Raw genomic sequence first — 20,204 nt, 5'->3', positions numbered from 1 at the left:
CTATAGCGACGTACAAACGTAGCCTTGAAATTTCGTTATCTGGAGAGTGGATTTGAGCACAATTCACCGACACTTATCTCTAAGACCTACCTCCAAGTTAATGGCCGTGCAGCGGCAATGAACGTGATTAAAGAGAGAGAGAAAAAAACTAGTCGTGCAATTAGCATTTTTCCTAGTAGAACGTGTACGGCACACACGTTCCGTTTCACGCTTCCTGTCAACCACAAAACATGTCATCCGGATCGTTCAAGGGCGACAGATGACTTTGTGTGATGTGTGTTTGACACGCTAAAAACCGGTGACAATCGTATCTGGTCGATTAGATATGAGACAGGACGCATAGCTACAGCTATTCTGCGTATATATACCAGTTTAATATTAAAACCGGAATTCGCAGATAGCTATTTATTGTGAAGTTGGAATTTCAGGAATGAGTAGGTCATTCAAGATTTTATTATCAATATAAATATTTCTAAGTGTATTATCAACATTCGATGAAATTATCATATACATATGTACCAATATGCATAGATTCATACATATGTGCAAATGTTGGAATGCAAGTAAACAATTAAGAACAAGTTTATATTTAAATATACTAATTAAAATATTAATATATACGTAGGTACGAATCATTTTTATACAAAATATAGTTCTCTTTGAAAAAATAATCTACAGCTAATATGCAATTTAATAGTTAACTCAATTAATCTGACAATATTTCATCCATTATCCATCTCTATAACAAAACAGATGTTAGCAATGCGTTAACAGTGTGTATAACAATACTGTAGGTATCTTTCAGTAGCAATTTAAATAATTTATTACATGATTTTAAGTTTGCCTCTTAAAGGTGACAAAAATGTTTTTTGGAACCACTAGAAATCTTGGGTTATCAAACGTTGCTTAAAACCCTTTAAACGCAAATCAACTAAAGTCACTCTTTGCGTTAATTTTTTTACCTCTAAGCTAAAAATCAGTAATAAAATGATTTTAGGTATTTTTTTTAAATACACATTTAATATAATCTTAAATAAATAAAATCAGAGTAAATAAACATAGTAACACAGTAAAATTTACATATTTTTTTTAAATAATATTAATTTCTGATTAACGCGTCCAAATGGTTAAGAATAGGTGCCAGGGATGCCATAATTTTGACCCGTTTCAACCGGAGAGTTGTTCTTAGGTCGTCAACCAGAATAGAGTGGACATGGTGCCGTTTTTTTTGGTATGGCGACCTTGGCTTGTTGAGATGAAATTAAATGTCGATGGAATAAAATATTTAAACTATAAATATTATAAACAATATGGTGGGTATAAAATATATTAAATAAATCTTATTTATAATGGTTTTATAAGTTAATTTTACTGATATTTAAAAAAAATACTATGTTAGTAAAATAAATATTGCATAAAAACAGTTTGAGAAACGATGACAAAAGCGCTGCCTCTGACGCAATACGTCGGGCGTCGGTTTAAAACCGAAATGATTGATACAAGTGTGTATTAGTTTATTATTTATTTATATTCTTATCCACCATCAAGAAATAATATAATAAAACAATAAACTAAAATCGAATAGTTGCTGACATTTGGGTAAAGATTAATTATGACCAGTTAAATATATAACAATATATTGTACCCTTTTCTTTATTGATATTATATTATTGAAAACACAATATTTCCATTAACGTATGTATGTTCGTTTATCTTTAATCGTAAACAGTGTGCGAATAATGGGTCGTATCATTGAAAAACTTTTTTGGACCTTCACTAATTATTAATTAGGTTAACTGGGCTAACGAGACCCCCTTCATCGCTGTATTATTTCAAACGAAAATACATTTACTTTATATTTTATACAAAAATAATATTAACAATGAATCGGTTCTCACATATTTTTTAAAGCATATTTTAGGAGTTGAGTTTATCGCATTCAAGGTCAAGATCAGTTTGATGGGATAAATTGATTATTTTTATACATTCGAACTACCGACCGTGACCGTCATAGTCACCAATCGTAACGTCTTTTATTCTCATTCACATAGTCATTATGCGTAGTTTAAGAACCGATCTTGTATTTATACTAGCAGAACTAATAATTTATTAATTAACCACTTGGTGTGCCATTTTCGGAACTTAAACCACGCTACTAGAGCTGTAATAAAAAATGCCATAAAAAATACATTTTTGCTGCGCAGCCAAAGAAAACCAAAACAGTTTCTTAAAGTAGAATAGCAGTTTTTTGCAAAAAATATCCTAAAATATCATACAACGAGGTCAAATACGCTTTGTTTAAGGGAAGTACAAGAGTAGTAGATCTTTGTGAAATATTGTGAGCCTATCCTTGATATTACTTTTTCCTGATATTACCGAGCAATGTAACATCGTTATTAAAACAATGAAAATACCGGTTTTTTGTTAACAAATATTAAACTTGTTTTTAACTGTTAGGACTGTGTTTTTGCGGTTTAAAAACTAAAATTATAGTGTGAATATTTATTAATTTCATTATTAGGAAGTTAAAATAATCTTATACAAACTATTCAATAAATACTTTTTATGCACAAATTTTACTTTTAGTTCAACACTCCGATGAGTTCATAGTATAGCTATATATAAATATAGGTTACGACCTAATTCAATTTAATTAATCACCTCATCAATGAGATTAGGAAAATCTGGAAAAACCTAAGCTGATCCAGGCTTGAATTAACCGAGATAACAGTTTTAAATGTACCTTACCCGACTTCGCAGAATTGAAACGACGCAGAATTAAATTATAACATGTTGGTTTACGCGTTATAAAATATACCAATAGAATACATTTATTATTATTATAAAGAAATCAAATTGAACATTTATTTTCAAAAGTAAATAATTTTTAATAAAATTTACCAAATAATTACAAATAATTTTAATAAAATTTACCTAATTCTTTCAAATATAATTAAATTAAATATAAAGTTTTGCGCTTAACGCCTTAATTTTCATGTAAGGATAATTCTTTAACACGCTAATATATCCCGCATCCTCATAATATTTTAAAACACTGTTTCAATCAATGCAAAATAAAATCAATTTTCAACTCAATTGGGGAAGAGTCACGTTTTGACACGCACCACACGTACACACACACACATACATCGTACTGGATAATTTTAAAACTTCACCTCACGACTTCTCTACAACTTCCGTCGCCTCAAGCCCAACCGACAAAATTTAATCTCGCACCTTCCGGACCGAAAATTTCGCAATCCGACGTAGAGCTCTAGACTCAGAACTTGTCCGATTGCGTGTGTGTGAGTCACAGGGTGTTTGATGAATGTTTTACATTTTGTTATTAATTTATTTTCTAATATTATTTTTTTGTAGCATTTATTTTTGAATATTAAATGAAACAGATCGTATTTATGTCAGATTTTCAATGGACTGTTTTTTTGTTGCAATTATGTTCAAACCATTTTTTATACCTGGATAGGGATGGTTTATTAACATGGGGCTGGCGGAAGGGATTTTTTTTGTCTTACTTGTCGCATTGTGATAGTTTTACTAAGATAATATCAATGGTTCTTCCATGGATCTTTAGAATTTGTAAACTTGGTATGTATATGGTGAATTTAGAATTTAAAATTTTATTAAATTATATTAAATACTTTAGAAATTATGACGATTTTAAAATGTATTAAATACGTGAATGACAACCTTGAGTGCGTCCTAATTTTACCATTTTGTCACATAAAAATAACTTATCAGTTAACTAAAGTGATCGCATGAAGATAAAACAAAGATAAAGCAGTTTCCAGAATTTTGGTTTATTATATATCTTAGTGTAAGAATTATGTAAAAGCCAAGGTAGATTATTAACTTAAAATATTTTATTTAAATATAAATCACAACACAAATTATAAAAAATACATACATATATAATTAATACAAAAATTGCAGACAAAATAATCTATCCATCAAAGGAATATTCTGGACTATAGTATGAATCTTCGTTTACACGTAACACTAAATTCATATTATTCATAATATCATCCATGGCAATATCGTTGATTTCATATTTTTTTTCATTTTTTATTGCATTTCGGCAGACATTACTCCATTCGTTGGCAGTTATGATATTTATTTTTTCTTCCACTAGTTTTTTTACTGAATCTATTGTCATTTTATCAATAATTACCGATTTGCTAGTATCGTCCATCTTTTTAAAATATGTATATGCGTTTAAAGCCATTTCTTTAGTTTGTCCCGATAATGCTCTTCCTTGCCCTAATTTGCTGTATTCCGACATCTCAATACTTGATAAACACCGTGTACTCAACAGACGACAGCTTTGCTCTGTGCCAATTGCCTATTGACTCACACCCATTCTACCTAACACCAACAGGCGCGTATGGTGAGATACATTCCCTTTCGCTCGCTCGCGTGTTAAGTGACGAGAGTGTGTGAGCGATAAGGGGATACGGTCCGAATGCCCTATCTCTCACTCACTCTAGTCACTTAACACGCGAGCGAGCGAGAGGGAAAGTATTTCGCCGCTACCGCTTGATCCTAAACCATCCCTATGTTATCGCCGTCCACTAAAAAGTCTTTACGTCAAAAAATATTTTACAGGGTCCAATCAGTGCAGATTAGTATACATATTTACTCACACTATTGCAATAGGACAAGTTCCATGTCTAGAGCTATACATTATATGTGTATGATAAACTCTGGGTATGACAGAAAAGTTTATTGACTCACCTCTCCCAAGTTGTCGAATCCGAGCTCGGCTGCCACCTGATCGGCGACTTCTCTTCCTCCATGAATGTGCACTGACCAAGTCGGAGTGTAGTGGCCAGGCGTGGCCACGACTTCTTTTTCCATTAGAAACACTACAAATCCCACAATAACGACGCACCAAAACACACTGGGGTTATGCATTGTGTCAAGAATTTGTTTCGGCCTTTTCGATTAACTACTTCACTAAATTAAGTACCGGCGAGACTAAAAATAAAATGGCAAATAGTTTACGGTATTTAGTTTGACTACGCTGCGTTTTTTTATGAATATAACGAAAAAATCATTTGACTTAATTACGTTTAATATAATATATAATACGAACTAATAGGCTACGCGGTTAACGAACTGCGGTTTAATTAGTTTTCATCTCAATGATGTCATTGCGACCCAATCCGAAGAATCTGAAACAGAAAAAAAATAACGAAATTAATTAACCGAGCAAAAATCTTCAAACCATATACCAAGACTGAAGCATTGGGTCGATATATGCGGTTTATATGCATTTCTCTCGTAATAGAAAAACACTTGTAAATCGGTAAATAAGGTAAAAGTTAATTTGTTCAACGGCAATACAGAGCAAAATCTACAACATTAATAATACTGAATAAATAAAATATTGCAATAAAAAAAATGTGATCAAACAGTAATGTGTATATTATTTGAAAAAAATAACATTTTTTGTCATTTACCAGATAAACAACTTTGCAATTAATTAATGACATAGCTGTTGCAGTAAATTATTTTATATATTTTAATTCACAATTAATATTAAAACCTCAATACGCAAATCAGTACATCTTTATAATACACTCTTCACACACTATTCTTTGTTTGTGAATAGGAAAAACGGATTTGCATTTGGACGAAAAATAAATTTGATTGTAACCGTAAGTTTTAAGGGATCTTAAAGCGATAAATACAAAAATAATATTAAATAAATGAATAATAATAAGTTAATAGCAGATACGAGCCAGGAGACATCGACACAAAAAACATCAGCGGATCGTCCAGAGATCGTTACAACAGATTTCAAACATCACAGCCGACAAAAATACAGCTCGACATGCCAGCGAAGACTCTCCGACTTTCAAAAGTCGCATTCGTGATACGAATTCATAGACCTGTCATCTCAACTTCACTGCCTAATTATGTTTCTCTATATATGTGATAATTTATGATATATGTTTATAAAATTTACTGTTACGAGCGCATATTTGGGTGCAAAGTCTCACCCCCCTTTGGCCTCAAAACCCGTAATAAGAAATATTTTTTATACATTTTCTATTACAAGAGAATTAAGTAGATTTTGCAAAGCACAGTGTCTTCGAATTCCTCAATTGATGCACGTATAGCAAGACAAATCTCAACATTTCTTAATGTACCTGTAGATTGCTTAAAATAGAACGCCTATACCGGTTACTACTTTTATGAGACGAAGCACGTTGTTACAAATTAATATGTATTCTTGCTGTAGAATAGGTCATTATTACATATTTAGCAAATATAAATATGCAATACGATTGAATAAGTTTAAGAACGTAATTAGAACAATATAAGAATATTGAAAGAAAAAAGTAGATATAAATATATACGTTATGGACTTACTTATTGAATGTGATACTTTATAAATAAGTAGGTAAGTAATTAGTTTACAATAAAAGAAAAAGTACTATATAAGGGTATTTTACTTAATAATAAATTAACCAATGAATCATATTAAAAATATGTTTTTAATAAAGTAAAAAGTAACTACGTACAAGCTAGTTAATATGTTAAAAATAAGTAATATTACGTTAAAATTCATATTTAACTATGAATTACCTTGTTGCCATGATAATAAACAATCATTATGGTTGCTTCCTTACGATCGACTAGCGCCATATTATGAGCGCTTTTACATATTAGATACTATTAAAGTTTATTAAAAATATTTATAATTTTACAATATATGCAAAATTTACATTATCTACAATTTTCACACCAACATTAATATTATTACAGTTTATATTCGACGCATTTAAAGAAATTGGTTATGGACTTCTAAAATCGTATAATCATATTTTTTGTTCTTGAGGCGAACCGTTTTCGCAATTCAAGTTTTCGAATGTTTTGCACCAAAATTAATAGTTAGGAAAGCGTTTTGTTACAGGGGGCCCCTAAATCGCCACAATCAAAACTTGCGGAATCGTTTTTACGCACGAAACTTCGGCAATTATAGATATGACCGCAGATTTCGGTGAAGTTTTACGCGTTCAAAAATTGGCGATTTTCAACCTTTGCCGGTGGCGAAAGAAATATACCGGCGCTGTCAATAATTTATTGACAGCAGCGAACGCAAGGAATTTATGATTCAGCCGACGAATTTGAAGTTTGCGTTTTTAATCGGTTTTCGGTCAAAACTATAAAAAAAAGACATTGTTTTTTGTATAATTTATAGGGGTTCCGCCAGGTTTAACCTATTGATTTTGCGAATATAAAAACAGAACTTTAAAATAAAACTTCTTCTCCATAAATTATGATCCTATTTTTTATAAACATGTTATGTAATGTGCGCGTAAAATTAATCATAATAATGTTTGTGAGACTTACACGATATTATTATAATAATAACAAAATAAAAAACAATAGTAAAGTAAACAATATGAGTATCGCATTAAATTAAATCATGCCTTTTTATATAATATACTGCGATAACCTAATCAATTAAAATACAATAAGAAAAAGTGTAGTAATATTTTAATTTCTGTAAAATATATTTATTGCTATATAATTGGCTTGTGCTCAATCCAATATATTATTTTCAAAAGTTTCTGAGACGGCAACTGATAAATGATTTTGATAAAAATACATATCAATAGTCACGAACACAGCACACGAAGTATAGCAAGCGTGCCCGCGGACCTAGCAGCCGTCGGGAAGTACGCCTGCATTCGTACAATCCTCACACGACGGTGTATATAACGCAGCACAGAAACGGACTAGATATATTCGACTCGACTACGCCCTGACGCTCGAACTACTACTTCGCTCAACGGACTTCATCACTTCATAAGCATCACCTTCGTCACACGCCCTCGAGAACATGTATCGAAGACTTCAAGACGGATCTATCGAAGTAACTACGAACGACCTGTACGCTTTCAATTCAAAATTCAATTACCATATTTCATATTATTTATCATGTTTCAAACATATAAATTACAATGAACGTGTATGAATAAGACATAAGTATTATTTTATTAACAAATAGTTATTTAATTACATATATATGTAAAGATATATAGTAGAAAAAGCTGCATTTTCGACGGCAGATTGGTTGAGAATGAACCTATAAAAAGTTGTCGAATTTCTTAATCAAGTAATAATCTGTTATTGAGTATGATGGATGAATCAATATTTCATAACCCAATTCATTCAACTTTTAGAAAGCCAACTGTGCGATGTGTAGTCGCGCATTGTCGTGAAATAGAATTGTACCTTTTCTATTAACTAGTACGAGGACCAGATGTCGCAGTTCTTGGAGTATTCTGTCGATTTCTTAACAATAACTCTCAGCTTTAAACCGAGCGTCGACCACTAAACTATAATTTTATTTTTCTTGAAATTCAGTTGCTTCATTTTAGTCCATCGATTGTGAGAACCGCTTTCTGTTGCTATGTAGGATCCACGTTTCGTTGCACGTTACATAAATCGTTTCTGTTGCGTAAAAGAGGCGCAGAATAAAATTCATATCGGTATATTCTGTTCTTCATTCAGTCTGTGCGGCACCCAATCAAGTCATTTATTTTTATCGTATGTGGCACAGAACTGTTATTGAAAATCTGACGCCTAACTATTGTGCAAACTCTCGTATTGAGCGAGGTTCTGATTTAACAAACACTTTTAATTGTTATCATCTGAAGAAAGACGCCCACGACCTATTTCATCTTCAATGCTCTCGTTTCCAGCACATTTTTTTCACACCATTCCCCGTACGTTCTTGAAAGCATTGTTTTTCACGAGCAGTTTTTGCTGCTTTACAATCTGTTTTGAAGTCGTACAAAAAAGTTTCGAGTATTTGATTATTTTTCATTCGTTATCCAATGGACAAATTTAGATCAAAATTAATAATAAAACCGAATTCAGATTGAAAAAGGCACTTTGAAATAGCATTTTTGTAGAAAATTTGAATTAAAAATACATATGTTTATATGATGTTGCGAATCTATTTAAGGTGTGCATTTTTGTATAATGGCCATCACGACGCATTAGGGAAACCTTGACAGTCATGATGGTAAGATCTGATAAATAAATAAATATGTAATTTCATATATATGCACGTTAATATAATATAATAAATAACGTGTTATAAGAGCAAGGTTAAAAATGAAAGGAAATAACGTTCTACTTTATCGAGTGAACATCTGAGTATTGATTGGGTTGTCTATTTTATTGTAATGTAATCAACAACATGACTCAAAGAAAGTTAAGAGCAAGACGCAAAGTAGATAACAGCCATTTGGAGCACACGTAAGAAAAAATCTAGAGAAACGGCAATAAAGACTGGCAACAGTGGCAAACTTTTTGACAAATCGTTAAATATACAAATTTTCGACTAGTCATACATATACACACCAAAAAACGTTAAAGCGCAGAGTATAAAACACTCTTGGGTCGAATGCGCGAAAGTTATAAAATAAAAAGGTGGACTTTTCCGAGCGGAAAAGTTGGAAAACAGAGCAGAGGCTGTAAACTATAAGATATGGCACTCGAGAGGGCAAATATAAATTTCAGCTCAGACTATATCACCTGCTCGGATAGGAGAGAAACCGAAAATAAAAAAATCGCCCTGCGGGTTGCCCTCGTATGCTTTCAGAAATCTTGGCGTGCTTTGAAATCGGTGCCAAAGGTGTTAAATAATTATTTGCGAAAATGGCGCGGTTGGAAAATCAACGGGAAATTCAATCCCAAAGGGGAAATAACGCTTTTCACTACATTTATAATCCATTATCGCGAATTGGATTCGACGCAGGCCCGATCAACAATCGCGTTTGTCTACCGAACGCTTGTGTGTTTTTTCGGGCATGTGTGCGAGTTTATGTGACCTACAGATACACACAAAACAAAGCCGTAGAGCAGTAAACTCCAAAATTTCAAAAACCCACATTTCAGTTATACAATTTTTTTGTCAATAATCTATGTATCGACAAAGGCAAGTACTTGATTATGGTTCTGTTTTATTTGGGACAGGGCAATTACTGATGTTATAATGGCCAAGAAATGTTGGGCCCAATCCGTGCGGGAAACTCCCGTCCGATAGTTTTTGTACTACTGGCTTCCATACTGCGCGGACGCAGTGGTTCCGTAAAAAACAAAGTAAAAACATAAAAGCAACTCAAGTCCTTCGATAACATGAATTCAATAATAAAATAATATTTCTTACGCTTTATATATAATGTGGATTTGTGATAATATTCATAACTAATCACACCATAACATTACATATAAACTGATTTAACTGTAAATAATGAAAATTATACTGTAAATATAATACACTCTTACATTAAAGCGTTTATATGATAAATAGTCATTGAACTTCGTCCAACTGCAATATGTTCGTCCAACTGCGAACTAAGGCAAAGTAATTTATATACATTTCCCGTACATAATATAATTTTTTAATCATTCTAGCACATAATTTAAAGTACATAAAAATAAAACAATTGTATCTTACATCTAAATAACATTTAGATTAAATATTATTATTTTATAAATGTGGCAAATATATTTTCATATACCTACAAGTTAAAAATAACCTAGGGTAAATTTTAGGTCAAAATGATTTATTTTTAATAATAATAATACTTAGAAAAAAGAAAGCTGAGACAGCTCTTAATTGTATAATATTTTAAAATAAATTGGCAATTTTATATTCACATTTCATTTTTATATCATAATTTAGCCCAATTATTACATACTTAGTGTTTTTAAACATAAGTTTTATTATATAAAATCCTTTTAACGTAAAAAGTGGGACACGAGTGCTTATGAAATAATAGTTTAAATGTATGGCACTTTTTTTAATGTAACTAATTAGTACTGTCACTTGAAGAGACAAGTAATAATGATATTTTAAATCATTCAACTTTTAAATACTCTTTAATAAAAAAACATAATATATTTTATTAATATATAATCCATATTACTATAATACTTTACAAATCTTCAATTTGAATACTTGTATTTTATATCAGAATACGCAAATATTTTTATTGGATTATAATAAACCAATATTACAATAAAAATTATAATGTCGTTTCCGGGTGTAGGTATATATTTTTATTACAACTTTCAAGAGCAACGATCTACAAATAATAGCTTACTACTAGGATTTGCAATATTAGTAGAAGACGTTGGCATTTTTCTGTGCCTGATTTGGTTCCGGATTTTCTCGCCGCTCCATTAAAAAATATTTTTCCTCTGATTCTCATCGTTAGGAGAAGTCATCGTCTTCTGATCCTTGGAAATGCACAAAGTTCATAATAAGGGTGATAAATTATGCATTATTAACTAAAAACCTGTCGCAGTGTTATCAGATCCTGCTAAATTATTCAAACTAATTATCCATAGATGTCTTCAATCACTTCCGGAAAGTTTTGTTATATCAAGAGCATGGGTTTTGTCCCGCCCGTTCCACTATTTCTAACCTTCTGTTTTTCACCAAAACGGTGACAAAATCTCTCGGTGCGGAAATACAAGTAGACGTCGTATATACGGATTTAGAATAAGCCTTTGACAAGGTTTGTCATGGGTAGTTAGTAAAAAAATGATCGGACCACGGTTGCTCGGATTATTTAACTCGGTTATTCTCGAGTTATTTGAGCGATCGTATCAAGTTCGTAACTTATGGCGGCCGATTGTCAGAAGAATATTTCACCCCTAGGGGGGGCTTCTCGAGGGTCCAACCTGAGCCCTTTGTTCTTCACGTTATTTATTAATGATAGTTTAATAGCATTATTGTGTGGCTACTTTTAGATATTTTGCAGTGCAGCTTGTAGAGACGATGGAGTTATATTTTGTTGTTAAAATGCCTTATTAAATATTAGTTCATATTTTTAAAATTGGCAATTTTCATAAGATATGTATCAGAATGGTGGTAATAAAGATACTTTATTAAGTTATTTGCACTTGAAATAAAAACTAGCCAATATACACTCAAGGTGATATTGTAACAGATCCACATCAATAATTTATATTTTAACGACAATTACAAGTTCAAGTTCTTCTTCAGGCAGATGATTTAAAATTGTTTTTTTATTTATTTGATCTGTTGTGAACTCCTTATTACAGAGTGATTTATATTTTCTATGAAGATGGACTTCTGTCTGGCCTTTAGTGTCATAAAGTACCATATTATATCATTTTCTCGAGCTCGTATGCAATCAGATTATTCCTACGATCTGTAGGAACATTCTAGCTAGAGAAACTTTTATTAAAAACATCGAAATCACTTTTGAATAACACTTTTTTAAATAACCATGTAATAAAAGATTTAAAATTAATTTATAATTGAATAATTAATAATAAAAATAAAAACATTATAAATCAAATGCTTTGACTATTATATAATTATATGTTCATAAAATTGTCATTGAATAGGAAACCAATATTTATTTATTTTTACACCAACATACTACATTTTTCAATACGCCTCGCTCATATCATCTATATCGTTATCTATAGTATCTCAAATATATCTATATTATCTGGAATCTTGTTGACTACTTGAGAATTCGAAGAAAATTTATAAGATATCTCTACAAGGGGGAGTACAGGCCGTATCCGTATTTGTATCTTAGTGCCTTTTTGCTAGGAGCGCTCATTCTCGGCGTAGTGTCTACTTAAAGAAGCGCTTTTTAAATCTGTTATGGGGCGGTATCGACAATCCGTAAATGTTAGCCGACTTTCGGTTGTGAGCGATCGCGTTCCTTATTCTTGTCCGTTGTTAACGGTCCTCTTGCACGAGCCATCCAGCTTCTGAACGAGCTTGCCAAACACTATGATGTTTTCGCTGATAGCTAAGAGGAGCTGGAAAAAAATAGGTGGGATGGTGCTCATATATTTCATGTGCGCACCATATCCGGTTTTTAAATGTATAATATTATTTATATAATAGCCATCATGACGCAATAGTGAAACATATCAAGTCATAATGGTCAAATTTGTAATAAAAAAAATCTTACCTTTAAATTCTAAAAAAAAATTTACCTCTAAGTTCTAAAAAATAATATATTTAAAAAAATAACATTTTAATCAATACTTCAAAATAAAGAAAATTTTATGTTATGGATTTAAACTTATTTTTTTCTGTTAATTTACGGTACATTTTTTAAGCAAATGCGGAATTACGTCATTCGCTCCAATCTCGAAATTCTTTGTAATATTGCACACCTACGTACGTTTTATAAAAGAATTTGTTTACGATAAAATATTCTTGGGAAAGGTTCAAGAATACGTAACTCAAAATTAATACAGAACGCAAAAATCAATTACGGAATATGGATTTGGTGGAATTTCATTCCATAAAGCAGCCAATTCTTTTAACCGCGATCGCGTTGGTAAGCAAACGAAGCGGAATTGATTTGTTAAATCAACCGATGTGTGTCATTTTCAATTGTGTGTTACCGTTTCGAATTTGGTCAGGATTTTTTGTTGTGTACATACACGTATTGTGTTTACATTCCGGAAATCATTGGTACCCGCAATTATTGTGAACGTTAAAAAATCTGGCTAGACTCACATCGAATCGAATTCGCAACAGTGCATTAGAATAAACGTAAATCAGGTGTAATTACATGAGTAAAAATATATTTTATATAATAACACTATTCAATAATTTTGCACGGGTTTTTCCACGAAGATTAAATATATTTATTTAAGCTGTATTTTAAATTATTTTTCAATAATATCTCGATTTCAAGTCTTTTTAAAATTTACCGACTCTCACTTTAACAATAAAAACTACTTGCCTACTTTCATTTAAAAAAATATAGTCGCAAAGTAATATAATGTGTAGTGCGCTGGTTTGTTTGACTGAAGAAGTAACCAGAAAAAGTAAGCATTAACACGCGAGCGAAATATATTTAACACTGCTACCAAAAAAAAAAATTTTTTTTTTAAAAATTCTAAGCAAATAATCTACTTCTAGTTATCCTTTCCTTATAGCAAAAATATTGTAGTGCAACGCAATTGAAAAAATCCATTTATTTCCTATCCATGTCGAGGTAATGTTCTTAAAACCAAAATACGTATTTATGTATAATAACTAGTAGCAAAAAGAAAACCATAATAATGTTTTCTAGTACCAGCACTTCTAGTATTTTGAACCAAAAACACCTCGTTATCCTGAGATTTTTTCGTAACAATGCAAAATTGGAACAACACGTCGTATAAAAAATCATATTATTCAATATGCTGAATATTTTTTTATAAAAGTATTGAGAAATGTTGTCTTTTTTACATTCAATTATATGTATTGTACATGATGTTGTTTACAAAGGGTAGACTGCGTTGAACAATAGGCCAATTAGTCTTCCCTCGAAGATAGCTACTGATTCAAAAAAATTACATAAGACGGCAAAATTTATACAATATATTATTTATATAAATATGCTTATCCGTCTTTAGAAGGACGCTGTATGAACATCTTTCAATTTCGTCATAATAATATTGCCAGCGATGGAACAAAATAATCTTTGTTATCTCGTAAAGTACATCAAACATAATTGTGACGTACTGTGATTTAAAAACTTTCGCACGATAAGATACCGACATTTGATAACGAGTAGGTTTTGCAAATTCGAGAATCTCGCGCAGAATCTTTTTTATCGCGTGTAAAAAATATATGCATTTTATGTACATCTGATCATGTTTTATTTATTTATATATAAATCTTTATACAAGAATCGCGCAACAAAATACAAAAACTAAAGATTAAGATCAGAAAAAATACCAATAATAAGAATATTATATTTATGATATTATCGAATTAATCATAAAGTACATTCATTTGAAACGTTAAATATAAAAATAGGTTAGTGTGGCACAAAATTTAAAGATAAAAATAGTGATAATGATCAGTACCTACCATAAAAATGTTCACAAACCACATAATGTAACAATATAAGTATCGTTATAATGGTTATTTTTGTGGTTCTAAAATATGTTTGTAGCACTCGGTATACATTTACAAGTTTTCGGTCGGTTCTAAACTAATGTTCATTAAAAAATTAACCGATCTCATTAATAGTTTCATGTCAATGTCGATGAAAATGTATATTTGGGAAAACAATTATTATTATTTAGTTATATTGTTCAATAATTACATATATCAGAGGGGAAAAATAATATATTATATACGCAAATTTGCAAACAATCGATAACAATAATATTTATATTTGACTCATTACTAGATATTTTAAAGAAAAAACATTTTTTTAGATCCTTCAAAAAACTTTTAAATAAATCACAGTTTAAAAAGTATACCAAACCAAAACCGAAAAAATAAAACTTACTGAAAGACCTGGGTTTCAAATCCCGTATGGATCCCAATGTTTCTTTTTTAATTTTTACTTATGTGCTGGAGATCAGAACTAGTGATTATTAAATAAATAAACTTCCTATCGATAATTGCACACTTAGGTTTTCCTAGATTTTCCTAATATCGCGAATGAATATCGCAATATTAGACAATTTCACTTCTTCTAGCTAATTGAATTTTTTTCCTCTCAAAAAGTATTTCATTAAAAGAAACAAGTAGTAGTAGGAAGGGGCCAAGTTCAGTGAATATAGGAGCTGTAATAAAACCCAACTAAGGTTGCAGATTTTATACCGAGTCAATCTATCAGTGTGTGGTTTCAATTCACTTGAGATATTTTCTTTTCACTCAATCTAGTTGAAATTTTACTATAAATTTTACTATACATCACTGTTATCCCTTGTTTTAACACTTTAAAATAAATAATTTCTTTGAAATCCTACCATACACAAAGAAACGCATTTTAGGGTGCAATCCGAATTTAAAGGTTGGAATATGTCGCCATAAATTACACAATTATTTTTTGTAGCAGCTATTACATTTATTTTCATATGAAATGAATACAATTGCAGTTCCATAGAAATTTTTTTCAGGGACTAATTTCACCCAATATTCCAATTTTTGTGTAATCAGGTAAAAGTGTAATTTTATCATTTAGAATTGATCAATTACTCGACAATACGTCAGATACATTATTTATACATAAAAATAATAGAATATTAATAATATTCATAGAAAAATAAATCCTTTAATAAAAATATACGCCCACACAATACTTACAACGTAAATTTAAATAATAAGCATTTAGTAATTGTGTTTTACATAAATTTAAATAGTATGGCATCATAATATTATATTATACCAAAGAAATAAAAATTATAAAATCATAAAGTAAAAAAAAATTATATTTTTTTCTTGAGATTAATTAAATATTCAAGTAAAATATGACCACTCGTAATGTTACGATTGTCAATTAGTGAAATGAAAACAAATTATTTCATAAATATGAAGCGAACGTGTTTTTTTTTTATGACAGATAGTAATTGGCTGCAAATTGTATTTTTACGAATTATTTAACAGTAGTCATTTACTTAGTGAGTAATTACTAATTTTAACCTTTGAATCAAGATTTTCTATGATTTTGATCTCACAATGAGAACAATTAGTTTGAAAAAGTAATTTAATATAAAAACACACATCAACACAGTGTTAATTCTACATAAACAGTTCATGAGATGTGATTTAAAAATATTCATATTATTATTTTGTTTTTACGTTAATAAATTAATTAAAAATTTCGTTGAATTAATATTATAATAAATTATTTAACGCTAAGTCTCTACGTTATAAGTAATTGTTAATTTGTAAAATAGAGTTATGCTCTTCCGGTTATTAATAAGTAACTGGCTTATATAAATGAATTAATTTCGTGTAATGTCATACAAAAAGTATTTTGTAATATACGTAATAAAAAAATATATCACAGAGAAACACTCATATTTTGTGAATCATTGATTCTACATAAACAGATCATGAGCTATATTTTTGAAGCAATGCAAAGAATCGAAATGTCATTATTTTGACAATAAGCACAATGAATATGTATATGTGTTAAATAAAAATTTGTCAATTGCCTTTGATATAAACAAATAAAACATAATTTGCGTAACGAAACATTTATATAAATCGCTATTATCATTTTTTGATAATATATAAGAAAATACAACACAAGAACTGCAATTTTTGTTTATTCGTATTTAAATATAGTATGTGTGAATACATTTTAATTTGATCCTTTCAAAATTTTATGAAATGACATATTAAATAATAAGTGTAATTAGATTTTTGAAAGCATCTAACAAATATGTAGAGCATATCTATTAAACTATTAATACCACATACAACATTATAAATTATCAATGTCGTCCTTATGACGATAGATTGATACAACAATACACAATCTAATTAATCAAATTTTTTGTCTGACTAATATTTTATTAGAATGTTTAATGTATAACTAATAATTAGTATCATAAACTTATTTTTTATTATTTTAGTATAATAAATGCAATTAGATTTTAATAATACATAACAAAAAATTGTGAATTATTAACTCAGCAGTTCTCGATTTAAACAATGATTTTATCGATATTCAACCTTATTAAATGTAAAAAATATATATAAATTATCAAATATATAGTAACTATCACATTGTTTTAAATATTTTACATTATTTATTGTAAAAAAATATAAAATATATCTATGAAAACAAATAAAACATAAGCACACGTGATGTTACTTTTGTGGAAAATCTTAATAAAAACAAAATGTTTTTTAAATGTAAAATTTAAATATAAACTTACATATTAAGGCATTATATAATTATTATATAATTACTAAACATAATTAATATTTAAAAATATGTTAATGAATTATTAACGATTATCTACTTTGCGAATAATTGCTGATAAAAGTTTTATTACAATAATTGAAAAAGTATGTTATAAAAAAACACCCATATCTTGTGAGCTATTCTAGATAAATAGTTTACACAAATTAGTGATACACAGTGATGACATTTGACAATAAATTACTACAATGAAAACACATTTTTAAAATATTTAACGGTATTTATATAAATTGGCAATGCCTCTAACAAAAATAAATAAAATATAATTGCGTTTGATGTTACATTTGTGCATAAGCACAATGAAAATATATTTTATACCATGATGTGCTAATGCTGTTTTTACGATAACATTAAAATATATATACATATATATATTTTTATGAATTATCTACGTTGCGATTAAATTAATTACACAATAACTGTAATTTTAGAATATTTAAAAATACACCACAATGTAAGTATTATATCTAAAAAGAAAATATATTTTTAACCACTCTATACAAAGAAGCGATACACATTTTATTTATATTTAAAAAAAATATTTATTGTCATTTGTCCATAAGCACAATGAAAACAAAATATATTTTTAAAATGGGCCATTTTCAAACTGACAGATATTTTAATATGCTAAACATCACACCCGATAGAAAACAATTAAAAACGACACTAGATTCAAAATAAAATAAAATTATTGCTGAATTGATCCGTCCAAAATTTAGGGCGCTGGTGTCGCGCCTACCATATGACACTAGAGCATAATATGAAAATATTCGAGAATCGCGAACGAAAAGAAGAAGAGGCAGCGAAGAAGAAAAGGAATAAGCACCGGCGCGAATTATGAATCGAAGTGTATTTCGTAGGTATTTCGACTTTTGCCAGTTTTACCTGTTTGGCGTAGAGACGGTGAGCAGAGACGGATTTAGCCCGACGCGGCGCGTAACTGTAAAGAGCGCGCGTCGGCACTGGGGGCGTAGCGCCCCACTGTCTTCGCCGATTACAGCTGAGAACGACCGAGAGTGCGGCGCGTGACGGCAGCCGGCGGTCCGCACGCGTCGGGTTCGTCTGACGTACTGAGGCGCTGCACTCGCACTCGCACGTGCTCGCGACGTAAAGCGCGCATACCCCCACACGAACGCGACCCGCCCCGGTCAAAGCCGGAGCCGCACTGAGACACCGAGACTCGAAGATGAGGCGCGACGGTAATAAACAGCCGCGGGTCCGTTAACTGGGCCGCAAGAGCCGGCATTTTTTCTCCCTTTTTTTCGATTACTTGCTTATTATTGTGATTTGTGATGCGATCGCCACTTTTTACGTATTCCAATTTCAGATAAAATTAATGAATATCTATTTTGGTATATCGGAATCTTATTAGAAGGCATTGCATCAGCTGATCAACATAAGTAATATCCAACTTTATAAATAAAACACAAATTTAAGGATATCTTTGGATTTTTTTATTATTTCAAGTATTTCATTAATTATGAAAAATAATACTGATTAAATGGCTGCCGCTTGGCCTTTTGTATCAGCCAATTCTTCCGATGTAATTTTCGATGACTTTTTCGTACATTTCTGACAGTATCTCGACGGATATTGGTTTTTAGGTGCTTCAACGTTTCGGGTTTGTTGGCGTAGACACGATCTTAACGTAATCCTACAAAAATCCAACGGCGTTAAATCGCATGATCTTGGTGACTCGGTGATCATTGCTCACATGGCAATTGGTGACAGAGCATTCGGCACAGGAAGATTGCTCACGTGGATTTTTATTCACACGAATATTGGTCACAAAGCAGCTTGCTCTTACAAAAATTAGTCACAAATCGATCGCTCATATCAGAGAATAAAATTTTCTTTGCAAAATCAGCATCAATTTTCTGCTGCTCTAACACGTAAATTCTTCCCTGTCCATTGTTTCTGGGTTTCAGTTCCTCTGTTATCTGAATTTTATATACGCTATATGTACAATTCCAGATGCAAAATGTGCCAAAGGGAGCTATAATAAAACCCAAAAACTGCGAATATCGACGAATCGATAAAAGCGATTTCTATAAACTTAGAGACCATTCAAGTGGTTCCGAGAAACGTCGTTATACACTTTGGGGTGACAAAACGGTCGCGACAATCAATATATGTATCTATTTAACATAATTAAATGAATTAATAGTTTTTTGATTAATTGGTTGAGATTATAACTTTGATAAATATAATACTTAGATTACTAAGAAGCTTAAAATACGCAGTTAGAGAATTTGGCGAAAACGCTGGCTCTGACGCAATCTGTTTTGATAGTCGTCGGATTAAGAACGCGAAAAATGTTCCTAAGAAATATTCTTATTTGCTAATTTTAAATAGGGATGCAGTGCAATCAATAATATTTAATAAAAAATAAAAAAATAAATTATATTATATTGTTAAAATTATTCA

At 30.5% G+C, this 20,204-nt stretch overlaps 1 protein-coding gene and 1 long non-coding RNA gene across 22 annotated transcripts in view; one reads left to right on the top strand and one right to left on the bottom strand.

Annotated features, from left to right (window-relative positions):
• Window positions 1–18,944, bottom strand: part of LOC148230599 (furin-like protease 1) — a 313,965-nt gene extending 295,021 nt beyond the window's left edge. For 8 of the 21 annotated variants that reach the window (XM_088194190.1, XM_088194196.1, XM_088194192.1 and 5 more), the window contains exons 1-3: window positions 18,663–18,944; window positions 5,114–5,192; window positions 4,753–4,995 (exon numbers count right to left, since the gene is read on the bottom strand). In XM_088194190.1, the coding sequence (XP_088050316.1) occupies window positions 4,753–4,932 (180 nt within the window). In that variant the 5' untranslated portion in view covers window positions 4,933–4,995; window positions 5,114–5,192; window positions 18,663–18,944. Of the gene's footprint in view, window positions 1–4,752; window positions 5,260–18,662 lie in introns of those variants that run through there. The other 13 variants (XM_088194191.1, XM_088194197.1, XM_088194193.1 and 10 more) reach the window with 4 other exon arrangements.
• LOC148230600 (uncharacterized) lies at window positions 1,747–5,030 on the top strand. Its single transcript, XR_015810929.1, has 2 exons — window positions 1,747–3,266; window positions 4,693–5,030. It is a non-coding gene; the product is annotated as an uncharacterized LOC148230600 (long non-coding RNA).
• Window positions 18,945–20,204: the final 1,260 nt, after the last annotated feature.

The sequence above is a fragment of the Plectrocnemia conspersa genome, unplaced genomic scaffold, assembly GCF_051122295.1.
Source record: "Plectrocnemia conspersa isolate PC_06_02 unplaced genomic scaffold, ASM5112229v1 ptg000010l, whole genome shotgun sequence".
Classification (NCBI taxonomy): Eukaryota; Metazoa; Arthropoda; class Insecta; order Trichoptera; family Polycentropodidae; genus Plectrocnemia; species Plectrocnemia conspersa.
Note: the sequence above shows the minus strand (reverse complement) of the source record. Positions and strands in the feature narration are given on the sequence as shown.